Source organism: Sparus aurata, chromosome 14, assembly GCF_900880675.1.
Source record: "Sparus aurata chromosome 14, fSpaAur1.1, whole genome shotgun sequence".
NCBI lineage: Eukaryota > Metazoa > Chordata > Actinopteri > Spariformes > Sparidae > Sparus > Sparus aurata.
In genome coordinates, this window is record NC_044200.1 from 18,237,506 (window position 1) to 18,253,291 (window position 15,786).

Here is a 15,786-nt window from a genome sequence, read left to right on the forward strand (position 1 = left end):
CCCTCGCCCTCCCACTATACTGTTGCTTTGACACAATTGAGCTCCACCAAACATTATTTCGGCTTTGCTGACAACGAGCACACAAGGCTGGAACACATGTTAGTCTTCTGTCTGGGATCCTGCTTGGCACGCTCAGGTTCGACTGGTGGGAGCGGTTAATTAATGGGAACACCTGCTCTGAATCACCTCCAATCCCCTTCCTCCTCTGATAGGTTTGTAGGGTCCTCTTGTACTTCCGGAGAACCAAAGCCGCTCCGGATTACGGTCATGTGTGAGCACATGTTGCTTATACGAACGTCTCCGGAGGGTCGACGGGGACATATGGTCGGGGTTTTACCCAACACAAGAGAGGCTCTGAGGTGTCTCCACTCCCCCGGAACATGTTTTGTGCTTTGATTAAATCCCTTCGCTAGAAAAACTCAGAGGAAGACTCTTCCAACTAGGACCGACTTCAAACAAGACCAGGCAACACGAATCTGAGGCGGCGTCAGAATGTTTGGATGCAACTTCTGAAGCCGTCTCCTGTGTACTGCGAGGCTTCAGCAGCAGCAGCAGCGGGAGTCTGAAGGAGGAAAAACAATGCCTCCACCCAGGAGGATTATCACAATAACTTTTTATGCAGATTATCACTAAAAGAAGAAGGCTTTGTTTATGCAGCGCTGAGGGGTTTAAAAGTAAAAAAAAAAAGGGGCCACTGGAGGTGTCTTAAAATAATTTGCTAATTTGCGTCAGATTCGTGCTGAATTTATTCTCACAGCGTCACATTAAGAGGCTCTGAGCCATTTTCACTACATTAGCTTACATTATTATCTTTGAAGGAGTAGAACCTCTCACCCTCCTTTACATACCTGCCTCCATGTTTTTAACCGTTTCTCCTGCGGTGCTCCTGATCATTTCACCCGTCAATCATCATGTTTGTACAAATTGAACGGTATCTAGGTGCTGTGTCGTTGGCAACTTTGAGTTTCTTCAAGACGTTTCACCTCTCATCCAAGAGGCTCCTTCAGTTCTGACTAACTGGAGGGGAGTTGCAGGCTTTTACACTCTGTGTGGGAGTGTCTGTACAGAGTTGTTAGGGCCACCTGTGGGTCGCTGGTCAGGTAAGGACACTCCCACACAGAGTTTAAAAGCCTGCCAACTCCCATGTGTTGGAACAGTGTTGAACGAGGTCGGAAAGAGGTTTCTTTTAAACCAAGAACACGAGATAAAGTGTAACGAGTGGATTAAACCACATGTTAGCATAAACTGCAAACGTTAGCATGTGAGCTAACTATCTTACTAGCTAGTAACTGCATGACTTTGGTTAAATAAATGTTATTTTTATCACAATTTAAAGGTCATTTCACCTAAATTACTCCTAAAAGTAAAACTTCTAGCGGTATTGTTGGGAATTTAACACGTTTGTCTCTACTAACACGTTGTTAATCCTAAACAAGATATGAATAATCAATAAATAGTCCAATTTCATGATTTATTTTTCTTACTGCTTGTAGACAGCAAGAAAATACTTCTTTAGGAAAGTGTGGATGGATTCATCCAGATACTTAGGGGGTCGTGTTATCCAGGTTCTGAGTGTATTTGTGATGCACAGTATTTAAAATTCAGTATCTGTTTCGGTGCTAGGAGGTGAAAAGAGATAATACACAGAATCAACTGCAGTCTACAGCTCTTCTTCTTTACTGAAGAAACAAACCGTGTGAAACTGTCTACACTGAGGTCTGTTAAAATTAGCATTGTATTGGAAGAAGCGTCCCAGACCTCCCAACCACCCACCAGAAAATACAAATAAAATACAAAAAAGAACAATATAATCTCTCTCCAGCTGGTGGTTAGAAATTTGCCAACTCAAAACACGAGGAATAACTATCTCTGCATGGCAGGAACAATGCTGATTGCTTATTTCAGTAACTGGTGTATATTTAAGCGTTGTCTGGAAAACATTGAAGGAAAAGTTCAGTCATTATCTTCTCACCCACATACTGGTGGAAAGTTTCGCAGGAGATTTTCACCGCAAATCATTCTCCTAAACAACTGAAAGAAAACCATAAAATGGCTCCATACAGCTCATCTGGTGTAATCCAAGTGTCAAGAAGCAGCAACATCCCAAATTGATTTGTGAAAGATGTTATTTACACCCTGGATGTGCGGTCAGGCTTGTGCTGCAGACGTGGTATGTGTGCTAATGCCTTTAGTTTAGCGGCTACGGGGAAGATTTTGTCTTGAAAAGGGTGTAAATTAAGTTTTAAAAATCAATTCTGAGGCTTCCAGAGACGTGGAATGAAGCCATTTTTTATAACTTTCCTCCAGTTGTTTGTCGACTACAAACCTTCACCCGACAGCATTTTGATTTTTTGGATGAGCTTAGTTGTTAAAATATCAGAAATGTCAGAAATTGTGTTTTCAATCAACTCGTAATGCTAACGTTAGCCTTATTAGCTTGCTAGCAACCGCTTTCATTTCAACCGCCAAAATGAGCCGTCACTGTTCAGAAATCAAGGGAAAAAAGCTGTTTTTATCCAGTTTTATCTCAAATTAAAAGTCCATTATTTAAAGAATTACTGCAAATCTGTGAGTATTTTTTCGTTACTGTTGTAAACTGTACGAACAGGAAGCTTCAGGGTGGTAGAAACAGCAACGCCGGTGCTCTGCTGACTTTCTCCAATCACATTAAGGTTTGAACAGAGGTGTGTGTAACCTTGGACCAAGGTCAGCTGTTTCTGCTCCGACGAATGATAAAGCACTAACAATATAATAACTCTCAGACTTCTGTTCGGCTGCCTGCAGCCTCCCTCCGCTCGGAAGATGATTAGATTGTAAATTTGAGCCTCAATCAATGTTATTGCACCCTCTCCTCCCCAAAACGAGCTCGTCTTTGACAGAGGGTAACATTTTATTTTGCCTTTTCGATAAATCGGACGAAGAGAGAAGGGGAGCCAACGGCCGAGGTCGTCCTGGTGATTAAAAAAAAACAAAAAAAAGAGTGGACGAGCCAGGTTTTCTGTGTTTTTTTTCCTCTGACTTGACTGAAGTGTGTGTGTGTGTGTGTGTGTGCTTCACGTCTTTGAAGCGTGTTCTCTGATGGAGGATCGTGGTCCGTCCGTCTGTCTGCCGCTGCATTTTTAAACAGCCACTTTCATTCCCTTCATGTCTCAAACGAGGTGCATTGGGATTCCAATCTTGTAACCCTTGTTCCTGCCGCTCCTCTCCGGTCTTCGCCTCCCTCCCTGCTCCGCCTTTGCATTTCAATCCACACCTGAACATGACACGTGAGACGACACACACACACACACACACACACACACACACACACACACACACACAGGTGTCTCGCGCTATCAATCCGATTCGTCCACGCTGTGCGCTCGCTGTCATTGTGCGCGTGTTATTTTAAGAAGCTGCACAGATCAAGCTCCCTCTCTCCACATTTCCTGTCCCCTTGTCTTTATTCCCTCTTCCTCTCCTCCTCTCCTCTCGTCCCTTCATCTCCACCCTCTGCATCCTCCTTCCCGTTCTCCCTCCTCATCATCCGCCAGCAGAAACATGGTGTTAGCTGCTGCAGGGGCGTGCAAATGGTCTTTTGTTTCAGCCCCGAGTGCTGGCACGCACACAGAGCGGCCCGGAGTGACCCCCACAGTCGGTGTCTAAAGTCTAAATCACAGGGAATTGTTGAGGCTGTGTCGAGCAGAATAGAGCAGCTGAGATCAGTTGAAAAACAGCTGCCTCCTCCTCCTCCTCCTCCTCCTCCTCAAGGTTTCAGCACCACAGCGTGGACAGCTCCTCTTGGGGATTACAACGGCAGCAGGGAAGTTTAGCTCGTTGCTAAATTGAATTCAGGCGTATTTTGGCAGCTTTAGCGATTGTTTATGTTCTCAAATATAGAGATTAGAGGAGGATTATAGTTAAAGGGAGAGCAGCTGTCGAAGCTATTTATCCATCTAGACAGTTTTTTTTTTTTTTTTTTTGCTTTTTTTTTGCTGTGAGTTGCACCGTTTGGGAGATACGTCTGCCCTCTCTTCAGATTTGTGCAACGAGACGGCACCAAAAAAAAAAAAATACATTTGAAAAACTCGGAGGAACAATTTTGTTCCTGGAAGCGTGCATCTACTAGAGAAGCTGATGAGAAGCTAGCCGACTAAGATGGCTAATGGGGATTTTGCGAACACATATGCTGGATAAGCTCCGGCTCGGGGATTTGCATTCCCATTACAACAGAGTTACAGCGCTATCGTAGAAGAGCCGCTCAGCTAATTTGTTGATGGACGCATCTTATTTCCTATGAATTCTCCACAATGAAAGAAGTTTTTTAAAGGTTATCAGAAGCTAAAAGCGATATGTAATGATCACTGAAGTCCAAAATACAAGCTGGCTAAAAGGCTAGCAACAAAACAGGAGTAATCCAGGGGCTTAAAAACGAAGCACACACCAGTAAAACGCGAGGACGTAGGTAAAACACAACGGGGAAAGACAGGACCAGGAAACAGACGAGAAACCCGGATGAAGCAATGAACTGTTGAGGGGAAAACCAGGATAATAAACAGGAATGATTGACTAATAGAACACAGGTGACCAGGAAAAAGGGCAGGAAAACAGACAAAGACAGGAAGTGGAAAGCCAAAAAGACACGTGAGGATGTAATCTACAAAATAAAACTAAAACCATGACAGTTAATCAGTTATAAGAAGCTCCTGAAGCTCCATCGAAGGTTAACTCCACAGCTCAGCCGCAGAGGACGCCATTAATATTTACATCCGGCACTGTCACAAGTTCAAGCCTCCCGTTCGAGAGAAAGAAAGAAAATAGATCCTACATGCTCAGAAAAAGTCTGTGGATTATCTCGCCACAAGCCGAGGCGAACATCTCTGCAGCTGAAAAAGAGGAAATATATTTTTATATCGGTTCGATTTTGAGACCAACTGCCCCTTTAATGATGTTTTTCCCGTATTTATTACCTGCTTCATTCTATTCTCCTTTTTTACGAGCTGCTGGCTCGTTGCATCCCCTCATGAAGTGCTGAACAAAGCATGTTGCTCCTGCCAGTGTTCATAAAAGATCCCCGATCATATAGATTTCTGTTTTTATGGACTGCTGAGCGCCGTCAGGAACTCTAACGTGAGCGGTTTGTCTTTTCATGCTCTCTGGTTGTGTTCAGGCGTAATCCTCAATCATATTTACAATTTATAGGCCCTTTCACCTGCCTTATACGTGTATTTCGTTAACGTGAATATCATCTAAATGAGGGGAAATTGCATTGAAGCATCTCCCAAGGGGGGTCGTCCATATCATTGCTCCATTTTGGTCTAATTGTGTGTATCGTGCAACATGTAAACACGAGGCCGGGGGAGAGCAGACGGTTAATCGGCTGTGTCGGCGGTCGATTGGCACGCAAAACCCCGGTGAATCAGCGGAGCCGATACAGGAGGTGTTAATGAGGACGGGGGTATGCAGCAGGCGGGACTCATGTTGCAAATCATGCCTCCCTTTCCTCCGCCTTATCTTATCACACACACACACACACATGCTCAGTCAGTCCTCTGTGGAGCAGAAGGGATCCGGGCAGGGGGGGATGGAAACAGCGAGGAGAAGGTGTTTTGTCCTCATACCTTGGTGCAGCTGCCAGTTTCTGCCCCAATTAACTCCCATTAATATCATTTGCCGCGGTCCACCTTGATGCCGACGCAGGGCGCATACAGTATGAACCTCGTCATGCTCCGTATCTCCCGACACACACCTGCACGTCCGCTCGCGCCGCCTGGAAACAACCGTGACGTTTTGAGGAACATGAATCGCACAAAGTAGACGGCTGCAGCTGGGCCTGTGAAATGCACCGTGATGAGTGGCTTGATGTGTGTGTGTGTGTGTGTGTGTGTGTTAGCATGTGGACACACACAGAGGTCTAGATTATGGCACCTCCTCCTCCTCCTCCTCCTCCTCTGATCGTTGCTGCCAGCAGCTGTCAGCTGGGAGGAAGTGTGTGTTTGTTTAAGAGAGAGAAAATCGAGGACGTTGATGAAGACAGTGTTTCTGGAAGTTTTTTTAAAAAGGCAAACTTTACTCCGGACCTCCACGTGGTCCCGATTCAAGTTCTTTAGGCAATAAAATGTCACAGTATACTGACAAATGTACTCACAAACTACAGATATTAAACATATATTGATATAAAAGGAGCAAATCCTCAGATTTTGAGAAGCTGGGGTCGGGAAACGTTTGGTATCTTCACCTCACAAATGATTTAAAGTGCAACTTAAAGATATTACTCGTATGATTTCGGCGTTAAAATGTCTTCAAACAATTCGACTTTGTTACATTTTTGGTTGTGTTGTGAGCTTACATGATCCCAAACGTGTCCAACAAACCCAGATACATTTACTCGAGGTGATGATGCGTTTCATGTGGTCGCTTTAATGAACGGGGGGGAGTCGGAGTGTGAGGAGGGAAGTCTGCCGCCGTGACGTAACAAGACAACCTAAACGTGTCCGTGAACATGTTTGTGAGACTCATGTTTGTGCAGGAGAACAGAGAGAAAGGTGATTTTAAAAAGTCTCCGTGTTTGTTCGGCTCCTTGTGATTTTCTTCCCTCTGACTGAACCTCTGAGCGTTTGAAGAAGAGTTGTTAGTTTCCCTCCTACGTCCCTCTTTTTACTTTCATCGTGTTTCTCTTTCGGCTGTTTCTCACTGAGTCGAGTTTGGGGTTTTTTTGCCGGTGAAAACCAAACTGACTTCCTGATTTTTGCAGCTTCATGACAAAAATGTGGGGCTTTTATTGGGAAGAATTCAAGCGCTTGTCGGTGAAATAAGCTTTGTTAGCTGCGATTGACTTGTACTCAAGTGCGTCATTAGTTAAAGACGCACCTTCAAGCCCCGGTGGACGGATCCTCTTCTGCAGCGACGGCAGTTTAACAATGAAGACAACAAATGTATTGATCCATAGAGACCCACCCATCGCGGCAAAATTGACATACTGTGCTTTTAAATCCCAAGGGAAAGTGTCAAAGTGTCCTCCAGGAGGAGTCAGCACACCTCGATGTCACTGTTGGGTTCAGTTCTCGTCGTATCTGCCGCTTCTGCTCCTGATTTCTGTCGAGGGGAATATTTCATCTCTTCAATCCAGACTTTGACGTGGCTGACGTCTCTGTGGTGAGCAGAGACGAGCGATGTCGTAACTGACCTCCTCTTCTTGGCTCTGTGATGAGTTCTCAGGAGTCTCGTTTGAGTTTTAGCTCATTACCGCCGACCGCCTGCAGCATCCGACTCTTCAGTTGGCCTGAATCACCAGGAGGGTTTGAACGTTACAAACCCGGCTCGCTCGCTCGTCTGATCCCTGCCGACGAGTCCAAGCTTTACCACGAGCTTTTAGGGTTGTACGATTTGATCTGAAGTCTCGAAAACAGGCCGACACGATCCCCCCCTCGTCTGAGGATTTCATGATATCTTTCATTATTGATGGCAGGGATTGTGTGCAGGCGCTCCCTCCGCGGAGAGGACGGCTGCAGGGATGTCGAGATGGAGGAGAATTTATCTATCGGGAAACGAAGAGGCTGACCCCGTCGGCTTCCCGCTTTATGTTACTGCACATTATTCTGCAGCTGTGGCGCTACAGATAAAAGATTTGCCCCCCCCCCAGCCTAGTTTGGGAGACGTTTGGATGCAGTTTTGGGGGAAAGACACGATTTCTGTCTGAGCTTTTATTTTTATTTTATCCCTGCTTTGCTGATAACAGCAGGAAAAAAGAAAAGATACGTCTGCTGAAGCGAAAAGATTAGATTCGATGCATTTCTGAACACGGGGTGGAGAAAATGTTTTTGCAGGGAATTGTTTACATTTCATTTCTGTTGTACGTTGCAAGCAAAAGCAGGAGTGCACATTTAGCTTCAGGTGGAAAGACATACATAAATATATATATCTACTGTACGAACCTGCAGCACACAGGACGGAGAGACAAACCTCGGCGTCTCTCTGATCTCCTGCGTTTCTCTTCGGCTCGAGCTCGGTGGGAGACTTCAGATTTTGCCGGTGAGACGGCGTGAAGTTCAACTTGTTCTATTAATATTACGGCTGAGACGCCTGCAGGAGCACTGTGTGCACCGTACCGAGTCCTCGAATATGCAGAGAGGAAATCAACACCAACACACCGCGAAGCCACAAGTCGGAGAGAAGAGTGAAGATCCGACATTGATTTTGACTCGTATCTGTACTTTAAAAGAGAGTTTGTTGGTTTGTCGGAGCTTTAAAATCTCCCCAAAACATGACGGTGTGATCCGTTTTTTCACCGTCAGGAGACAAACAGCAAATGTTTTCTCGCGACGAGATTTTAGACGCAAAGTTCCGATTGAGGAGGTTGTGGAAAGAGTTTGAACTAACGACAATGAGACATGAAAAGTTAAAGGATTTAGAAGTTTACCACGATTCATCCTCTGGGAAACTTTCCCTTTCACTCCTCCAGCAGTTGTTGAGATATTTCGGTCTGGATGGAGCGGAAAAAAACCTCAGTGATGATGTCATGTCTACTCAAGTTAGCATGCTAACCAGCTAGCTCCGGCCTGTCCTGTCTCTTAATGTCACTTTACACCAGAGCGGCAAGTTTGCTATATGTAACAAACACTCTCTGAGCTTTTTTAGTCTAATAGATTAACAACATAAGCTCAAAACATGTCAAGAAAGTAAATATTCTTACACCGATTTTCCTCACCAAGCAGAAAATTCTAGTTTCTTCTCCAGTTTGGCTGAAATGAATCCCTAGACGAGGACTTGAACGAGGAAATCTCACGTCTGGTTCTCCTCTCGCTTTGACTAAACAGTCGCTGGACGAACTCCAACGTCTCTCTTTTCACTGTGACAACAGAGCAACACCAAATGTTTCCTTGTTGAATTTCACAGATTAGAAACTCGCTCCCTTTTTCCAGCTTTGTTTTGTTGGCGGGTGAATTTGGCAAATGTTGCGCTCTAAATTGTCGTCGTCGTGATCACAGGATGGAGTGGATTTTGGGGGGGGAATATTGTCAGTTAATTACTGAACAAAGAAACTGGTTCTTACAGCGATAAATACTGAAAAATCCAACGTGTGCTGAAGTTTCTCTGGATAGAAGTTTTTGAAAAATACATTTGTAACAGGGAGCGTGCTGCGTCTAATAAAAAAATAACATGAGAAGTGTTTTTGCAACAACCCGCCGCTGCTCTTTCCCTCCGCGCTGAGAGCATTGATCTCCAAATTCAGGAAGGCGGCTGGAAAATCGATAGTCTTGGGACCTCCTGGGAAATGTAGGCGCGGGATATGGATCCAGAGCGCTTTGACATCAATACTGGTTATTATCACGGAGCCTTGTTGCTGCTGTTATTGGCACAACTGTGAGAGGGATGACTGGACGGATTGAAGTCATGACTAACAGAAACACGAGACGTGAGGAGTTCTGATCCGCCCCAGACCGAACCAGACTCCACGTGGTCCACATATCCGATTATACTTTTGCTTCATCTGCCGGCAGCTCACCTGATACACAAGCTCGTGTTTCTGTACCTGAGGACCCTGAATGCAGCGGTGGAGTGTAACTAAGTACTCATACTGGAGTACTTTTAGTCCAATTTAGGTTTTTTCTCTTTCTGCCCATTTTAAAAATAAGGTATTGTACTGTTTACATCACCATGATATCTGAGAGAAACTTTAACAGCAGCTATTTTGATAGTTAATTCTGTCATTTTTATGCAAAAAATAGCTTTTCTTTCTACTTTTCTTTAATTTATTTGTAATAATTCTGAGGTTTAGACTGTTTTGTTGGACAGATGAAAGCTTTGTGAAGCCGTCACTTTGGGATCAGGGTAATTGTGACGCTATTTCACAATTATTTTGCTAATTTTTACAGAGATGCCCGATACATATCAGAGCGATAAATCATCAGGCCCATACTGGGAAATGTATTTTATCACCTATTATTGTATCTGAGAAATTGTAGTGGATAGATAGAGGAAATAAAGTAAAGCCAAATTGCTTTCATTGCTGTAACAAGCACAACTTTTACACCTTAAAAGTTGGTTTGGGATCCACCAACAAACAAGAAGAACAAGAACAAGAACATGAACTAGAAGAAGGTCGATCCAAATGCAGGCGACAGCAGGCAGGAAGATCAGTGAATGCCGTTTTATTGGGTATCAAGGTTTGTAACGGGCAAACACAACAGATGACTGAACAAAGTCTGAACTTAAATAGACTTACGTAGACTGAAGGGCTGATGAGGAGCAGGTGGAGAGAAGAGGAGCAGCACAGGTGAGGGGAGGAGACAGGAGAGCACAGGAAGAGCTGATTGGCCGAGGAGAGCACGGCTGAGATAACGAAGATGATGCAGAGCAGGTGTGGAGGGAAACACAGACTCCACTCTGTGTGCCTTTTATCAACTCTGTAAATGAAACTTCTCTCGCAGCTTTAAGGTTTAAAAAAAATCTCATCCCACACTCCTCTGAAAAACAGCCTCACTCTCATTACAACTCATATCTGGACCGCACAAAGACGGGAATCAGCCCACAGAGCGTCCGACAGTCAGACTCTCTGCCTCTGGCAGCACTGTCGACAAATAACCGCAGACCTTCCCAGACCCATAAATCATTCGACGGCGTGTGAGTGAGCGTGTGAATGTGGAAGCAGCTTCCCCGCTGCCAGCAGAAGTGTTGTTAGATGACTCCGCTCGCTAACGGCTCGGTCTGTCTTTGTCAGCCGTGCAGCAGACGGCTAATGAAGGCAGGGCGACTCGCCACATGGCGGCCGTGACATGTGGTAACATATTCTGTCGCTTTCCCGCCTCCGTCCTCAACCTCTCTGTCCCATTTCTGTACCGCCGTCACCTCATTCCCTCACTTATTTCTTCTTCTTGTCCTCTTTTCAGGGCCATCTCGAATTTCCAGATGTTACCTTTCTCTCTCCACTCTTCTCTCCACTAAAAGCTGATATTGTCACACCACTTTGCTTTGTTTACGACCATTTACCCATTACCATTTCAACTGTTTATTTCATACTGTAAGCTAATGTTTTCAACAATTTAGGCGATTCTTTTGCTAAGCATTTGCATTATTATTTACATTAAATATAATAATGTAAAATAAACATTATTATCTACTAACATGATTGTATTCACTTTAGCTAACTAGGCTCTAATAACTTAATTTCATTAGGCTACTTTTAGCAAACTAGTCTAAAATTACTTGTTCTAGCTAACTTATGCTGTCAATTAGCCTTATTTTAGCTATTTCTAAGTTTAGCCATTACTGTTAAAGTATTTCAACTACTTCTACTAGCTTGTTCATAACTTTAATCTGACATTCAACGATTAATTTCATAACTTTGAGATATCTAGTTAAACTGTTTATGCTAATCAGATACTTTGAGCTAGCTACAACTGTTAAGCCCAAACAATTACTTTTAGCTAACTATAACTGTTTAGCCTAACTCATTACTTCAGTCTAACTCATCTTTATGCTAATCCATTAAGCTAACTGTGTCAACTATTTAAGCTATTCTATTACTTTTAGCTAGCTACAACTGTTTAGCCTAATCAATTACTTTTAGCTAACTATATAAAGTGTTATGCTAATCAATTACTTTTAGCTAACTATATAAAGTGTTATGCTAATCTATTACTTTTAGCTAACTATAACTGTTTAGGCTAACCCATTACTTGAAGCTAACTAGTCTTTATGCTAATCCATTACTTTAAGCTAAGGGTTTAGGCTAATCTATTACTTTAAGATGGATTTAATCATACATTTAATTATAATATAACATAATTTTCTGTAAAATATTATTGTTCATCTGCTAATTCAAATCCTCTGCTAATAAAGTCTGTATGAATTAGCATTTAATTGACTACACTTCAAATTTGAAGTCTTGAATAAAAATCCTCCCATAAACACTTCATAACTTGTGTATTTGTTCTAGGTTCAGATTTACAGGTTGCCTCACATTAAGCATCAGTCCCTCAATGCCCAATAAAGCCCCTTTACACTAACGCACCTCTCTCTCTCCTCCTGATCCAGGTACGTGTCTGATTCTGGGCTGCATGATCTACCCGGACGGCTGGGACAGCGACGAGGTGAAGCGCATGTGTGGCGAGCAGACGGACAAGTACACACTGGGGGCCTGCTCGGTGCGCTGGGCCTACATCCTCGCCATCATGGGCATCATGGACGCTCTCATCCTCTCCTTCCTGGCCTTCGTCCTGGGAAACCGCCAGGACGGTCTGATGTCTGAGGAGCTGCTGGGAGACAGTAAGACAATAAAACCTTCACGGCTGAAACAGGAATCGCATGTTAAGACTGCAGGATGCACTCAGTCGGGTTTAATATTTAATATTTGGGCGATTTTCTCAAGTCTATACAAGAGAAACAACTTTTCAACTGTTCTTTCTATTAGTCCAATGATTGTTTTGTCTATAAGTATATATTTATGTCAGAAATATGTTGTTTCAAGCTCCCAAAGTGATCTTGGAACAATAAGGGATTCAGATAGACAGAGAAAAGCTGAGATAACGGCGGCGCTTGATAAATCTCAAGGTCCAGGATTCGATTAACACAACTGGATGTGTGTGTTTTTGCTGACTTTTCTCTGATCTTTGCTTTTTATTGTGAAATACTGGACAGTTTTATCACTTCAGGCCTCTAAAAAAGTTTTCAAATGAATCAATCTGAGATATTTTCTTAGGTCCAATTTCAAGAGTGAAAGAAAGAGCTTGGAAACCACCAGAATAATCAACTGATCAACTCAAATCTTGACACTCAGTTCCCAAGTTAAAGGGACAATTCACGCCACAATCAAAAATATATATGTCAAGTTTTTTATCCATCCAGGCTGTTTGGGTTGGAGTTGGAACAAGATGGCTCTCAGTTTTGGTGCCTAAATCATCAAAAAAATACAAAAACTCAATGGCAATTTCTCTTTTTTAGAAAACACGACTGGACTTCCTCCTGCGCTGCGTTGGCAGGTTTTGTCCGGCAGAAAGAAAATAGTTGAAATAGTTGCAGTTGTAGATATTAGAACACCTCCTCATGTCATGATTTCTAGACAGAGACATTGCTCATATCTCCAAAAACAAAAACAAGCCCTCCAGGTAAGAGGAACACTTCTATTGTTTGAAGTGTCCCTTTAAAATCCTCTCCAGTTTTGTCCCTCCATTTAACCACCTGATGACTAATTGTGTGTTTTCTTACTTACTGAAAAAGTCAATTTCACGGTGATTCACTTGAACACAGACGGTTCGGCGTGAAGCAACAAAATCAAGAGTCTGACACCTGAAATGAGATCGAGGCAAAAGAGCCTCCTAACTTATTAAAAAGACAGAATCAATGTGACTGTCTGCTCTGCGTTTAAGTCATGAAGTGGAAGTGAACTACAAAGTCTTTCTCTCAGGTTTATGACTGTTCTTAATTGACCTTTGTCCATTAAGTGCAGAGCAGAGACGACATCTGACTGCTGCTGAAATGAAAAAAAAGGAAGTTATTTCCTCCAAAATGCTCGATTTATAATAATCTGCACACGGCGGATGTTACGCACCACCTGCTTCTCCTCCCGATGATGAGGGCTTTCTCTTTTTCCTTTTTCTGTCTTGATTGGTCGAGATGACACTCGGACCCCCGAACAGTCTGATTTGAACAGGAGGCAGAGGAGAATACAGATGATGGAGGACGGAGATGAGGAGAAGAAGCGCAGCAATAGCAAAAAAGGGTTAATTGAAGCCTGGGGATGCTGGACGGAGCCATGAATTACTAATGGCTGTTTACACAGCTTGCTGCCAGCCTGTCGAAATGAATCACAGCCCCCCCTATCAGCCGGGACACAGTCGCCTGTTAGCTCGCTTAAGCAAAAAAAAGACTGGGAGGAAAAAAAGAAAGCCATTATCAAGCGAGAGAGGACGAGACAGAGGGAGGAAGAGAGAGAGGGGGGGGGAGGGATAATGAGGCGAGGAGGAGGAGGAGAGGCAGATGTGTGTGAAATACGAGAGCGAGAAGCTCACACAGGATGTTTTTCTTATCTCTCAGTCACTCAGGAGGATGGATAGTGACACCTGTCCGAGTTAGAAACAGCATCAGACGTCACACAGCTTCTGGCTCACCTGGAGGAGAGCAGGTGTTGTTGTTGTTGTTGTGTGATGCTGCCACCTGCTGGTCAACACACGCCACGACTCAGCTGCTGTCTCTGTCTCTTTGTGTCTTTTTCTCTCTGCAGAGAGCGGCAACAACGCCATCTAACACCTGGAGCATGTCGAAGCAGTCGCACACACACAGGTGAGCATCGTACCTGAGAGGGTCACCCGTCGTCTTTAACTCGATGCTGCTTCCAGAGAACACAGAGGTTGAGGAAGAAGTGCAGAGATTTGAAGTAAAAACAGCAAAACTACAGTTTAAAACACTCTTTTCAAACAACAAGCAATGAAATAAACGACAAACAAAGAACAATTTTCAGGAACTTTATGTGAATATTTCCATTTCCTGGTACTTTATACTTCCTTTATTCTATCTATTTGATATATTCAGTCACTAGTTACTTTGCAGATTCAGATGACTCAGAGTTTATAGGTTATTAATTGTGATGTTTGACCAATCAGAGACTGTTGTGTGAGAGGATGTAGCACATTTTCCAATTTGTTTATTTCATCTGCAGTCCGACAGAAAAATCACTGATGCTGATAATCAGGGGAAAAAATGCGTAGTAATTTGTCTATCACTACTTTTCACCTATTTTGGGGACATTGCTTCTGTTGTTGCCTTTTTATTTCCTGTTTTATCCCTGAAACCTTTTGACTCAGATCTCATATTTGTTTTTATTCCACTAATTTAAGGAAAGTTTTGGAAAATGTCTTTATTTTTTGGTAGTTTAACGCTCTAAAACGTAGCTAATGTGCTAATTGAGGCCCATAAAACTGGCTCATATAACTTATTAAAGAAGAAATATCACGTTCTTCTTCTTACAGATGAAATGTGACATCATCAGCAGCAGTGAAACGTCCCTGCGCTCACTTCAGTGCTCTCAGTTTTCCTGTTAAAGCCTTAATTAGTCTCTTGTGGCGGCTAATGTGAGCAAACAATAGATATTTTGCTCTCAGGTTGAATTAGCTGACTTCGTTTTGTAGTCCTGTTCCACTCACTCTCAGTCAGGTCACCTAATTATGTCGTCTGTAGAGTAACTGAGTGAAGAGGCTCCTGGGAAATGTAGGAAAATCGAATTATCTCGTGAGCTAAGTGCCGACAGTCAGGTTAACGTTGTCGTGCTGCTGTTGACCATCACACAAGTCATTTCTAAGTTCTTCCTTCACATGACGTCACATTTTAGCTGTTTAACTTCATTTTTCACTGTCTCACATAAAGATAAACAATAAAATGAGAGGAAAAGAGAATAACGGAGTTTTAAGGTGGAATAAATCTTTTAATTCAACACCCATCAGGTGATTTTATCTTGATTTTAAGGCGATCTTTGTTTGTTTGTCCGGGTCACTGATGTGTGAGGGACCGTTTCTTGTCTTATGTCTCTTTTTTTTGAAGGTAACTCGAATTAATTGAATACAAAACAACAGGAAGAAAAGGAATCCAGCTGTGATGGATTGTGGGGAAATTATAAACTCCTAGAAACAATTTCCCCCAAATATGTCCCTTGATAGATTTACTGTCTCTTTAAAGTTTCCAATCGTGCCTAAACTTTGAAATAAAAAGTTAATTTGTTGTTTTTGGACTGCAGATGCAGCCGAGGTTAATCACAACGATGGTGTTCATCATCGTGTAATGACTTGTTTGTTTTTGATTCTGACACATTTTACA

General features: G+C 43.0%; 1 protein-coding gene across 1 annotated transcript in view; it reads left to right on the top strand.

Annotated features, from left to right (window-relative positions):
- The window catches only part of lhfpl3 (LHFPL tetraspan subfamily member 3), a 43,044-nt gene that overhangs the window by 25,959 nt on the left and 1,299 nt on the right, over positions 1-15,786 (top strand). Inside the window, exons 2-3 of the mRNA XM_030440679.1 lie at positions 12,016-12,246; positions 14,201-14,259. Of these exons, the coding sequence (XP_030296539.1) occupies positions 12,016-12,246; positions 14,201-14,223 (254 nt within the window). The 3' untranslated portion in view covers positions 14,224-14,259. The remainder of the gene's footprint in view (positions 1-12,015; positions 12,247-14,200; positions 14,260-15,786) is intronic.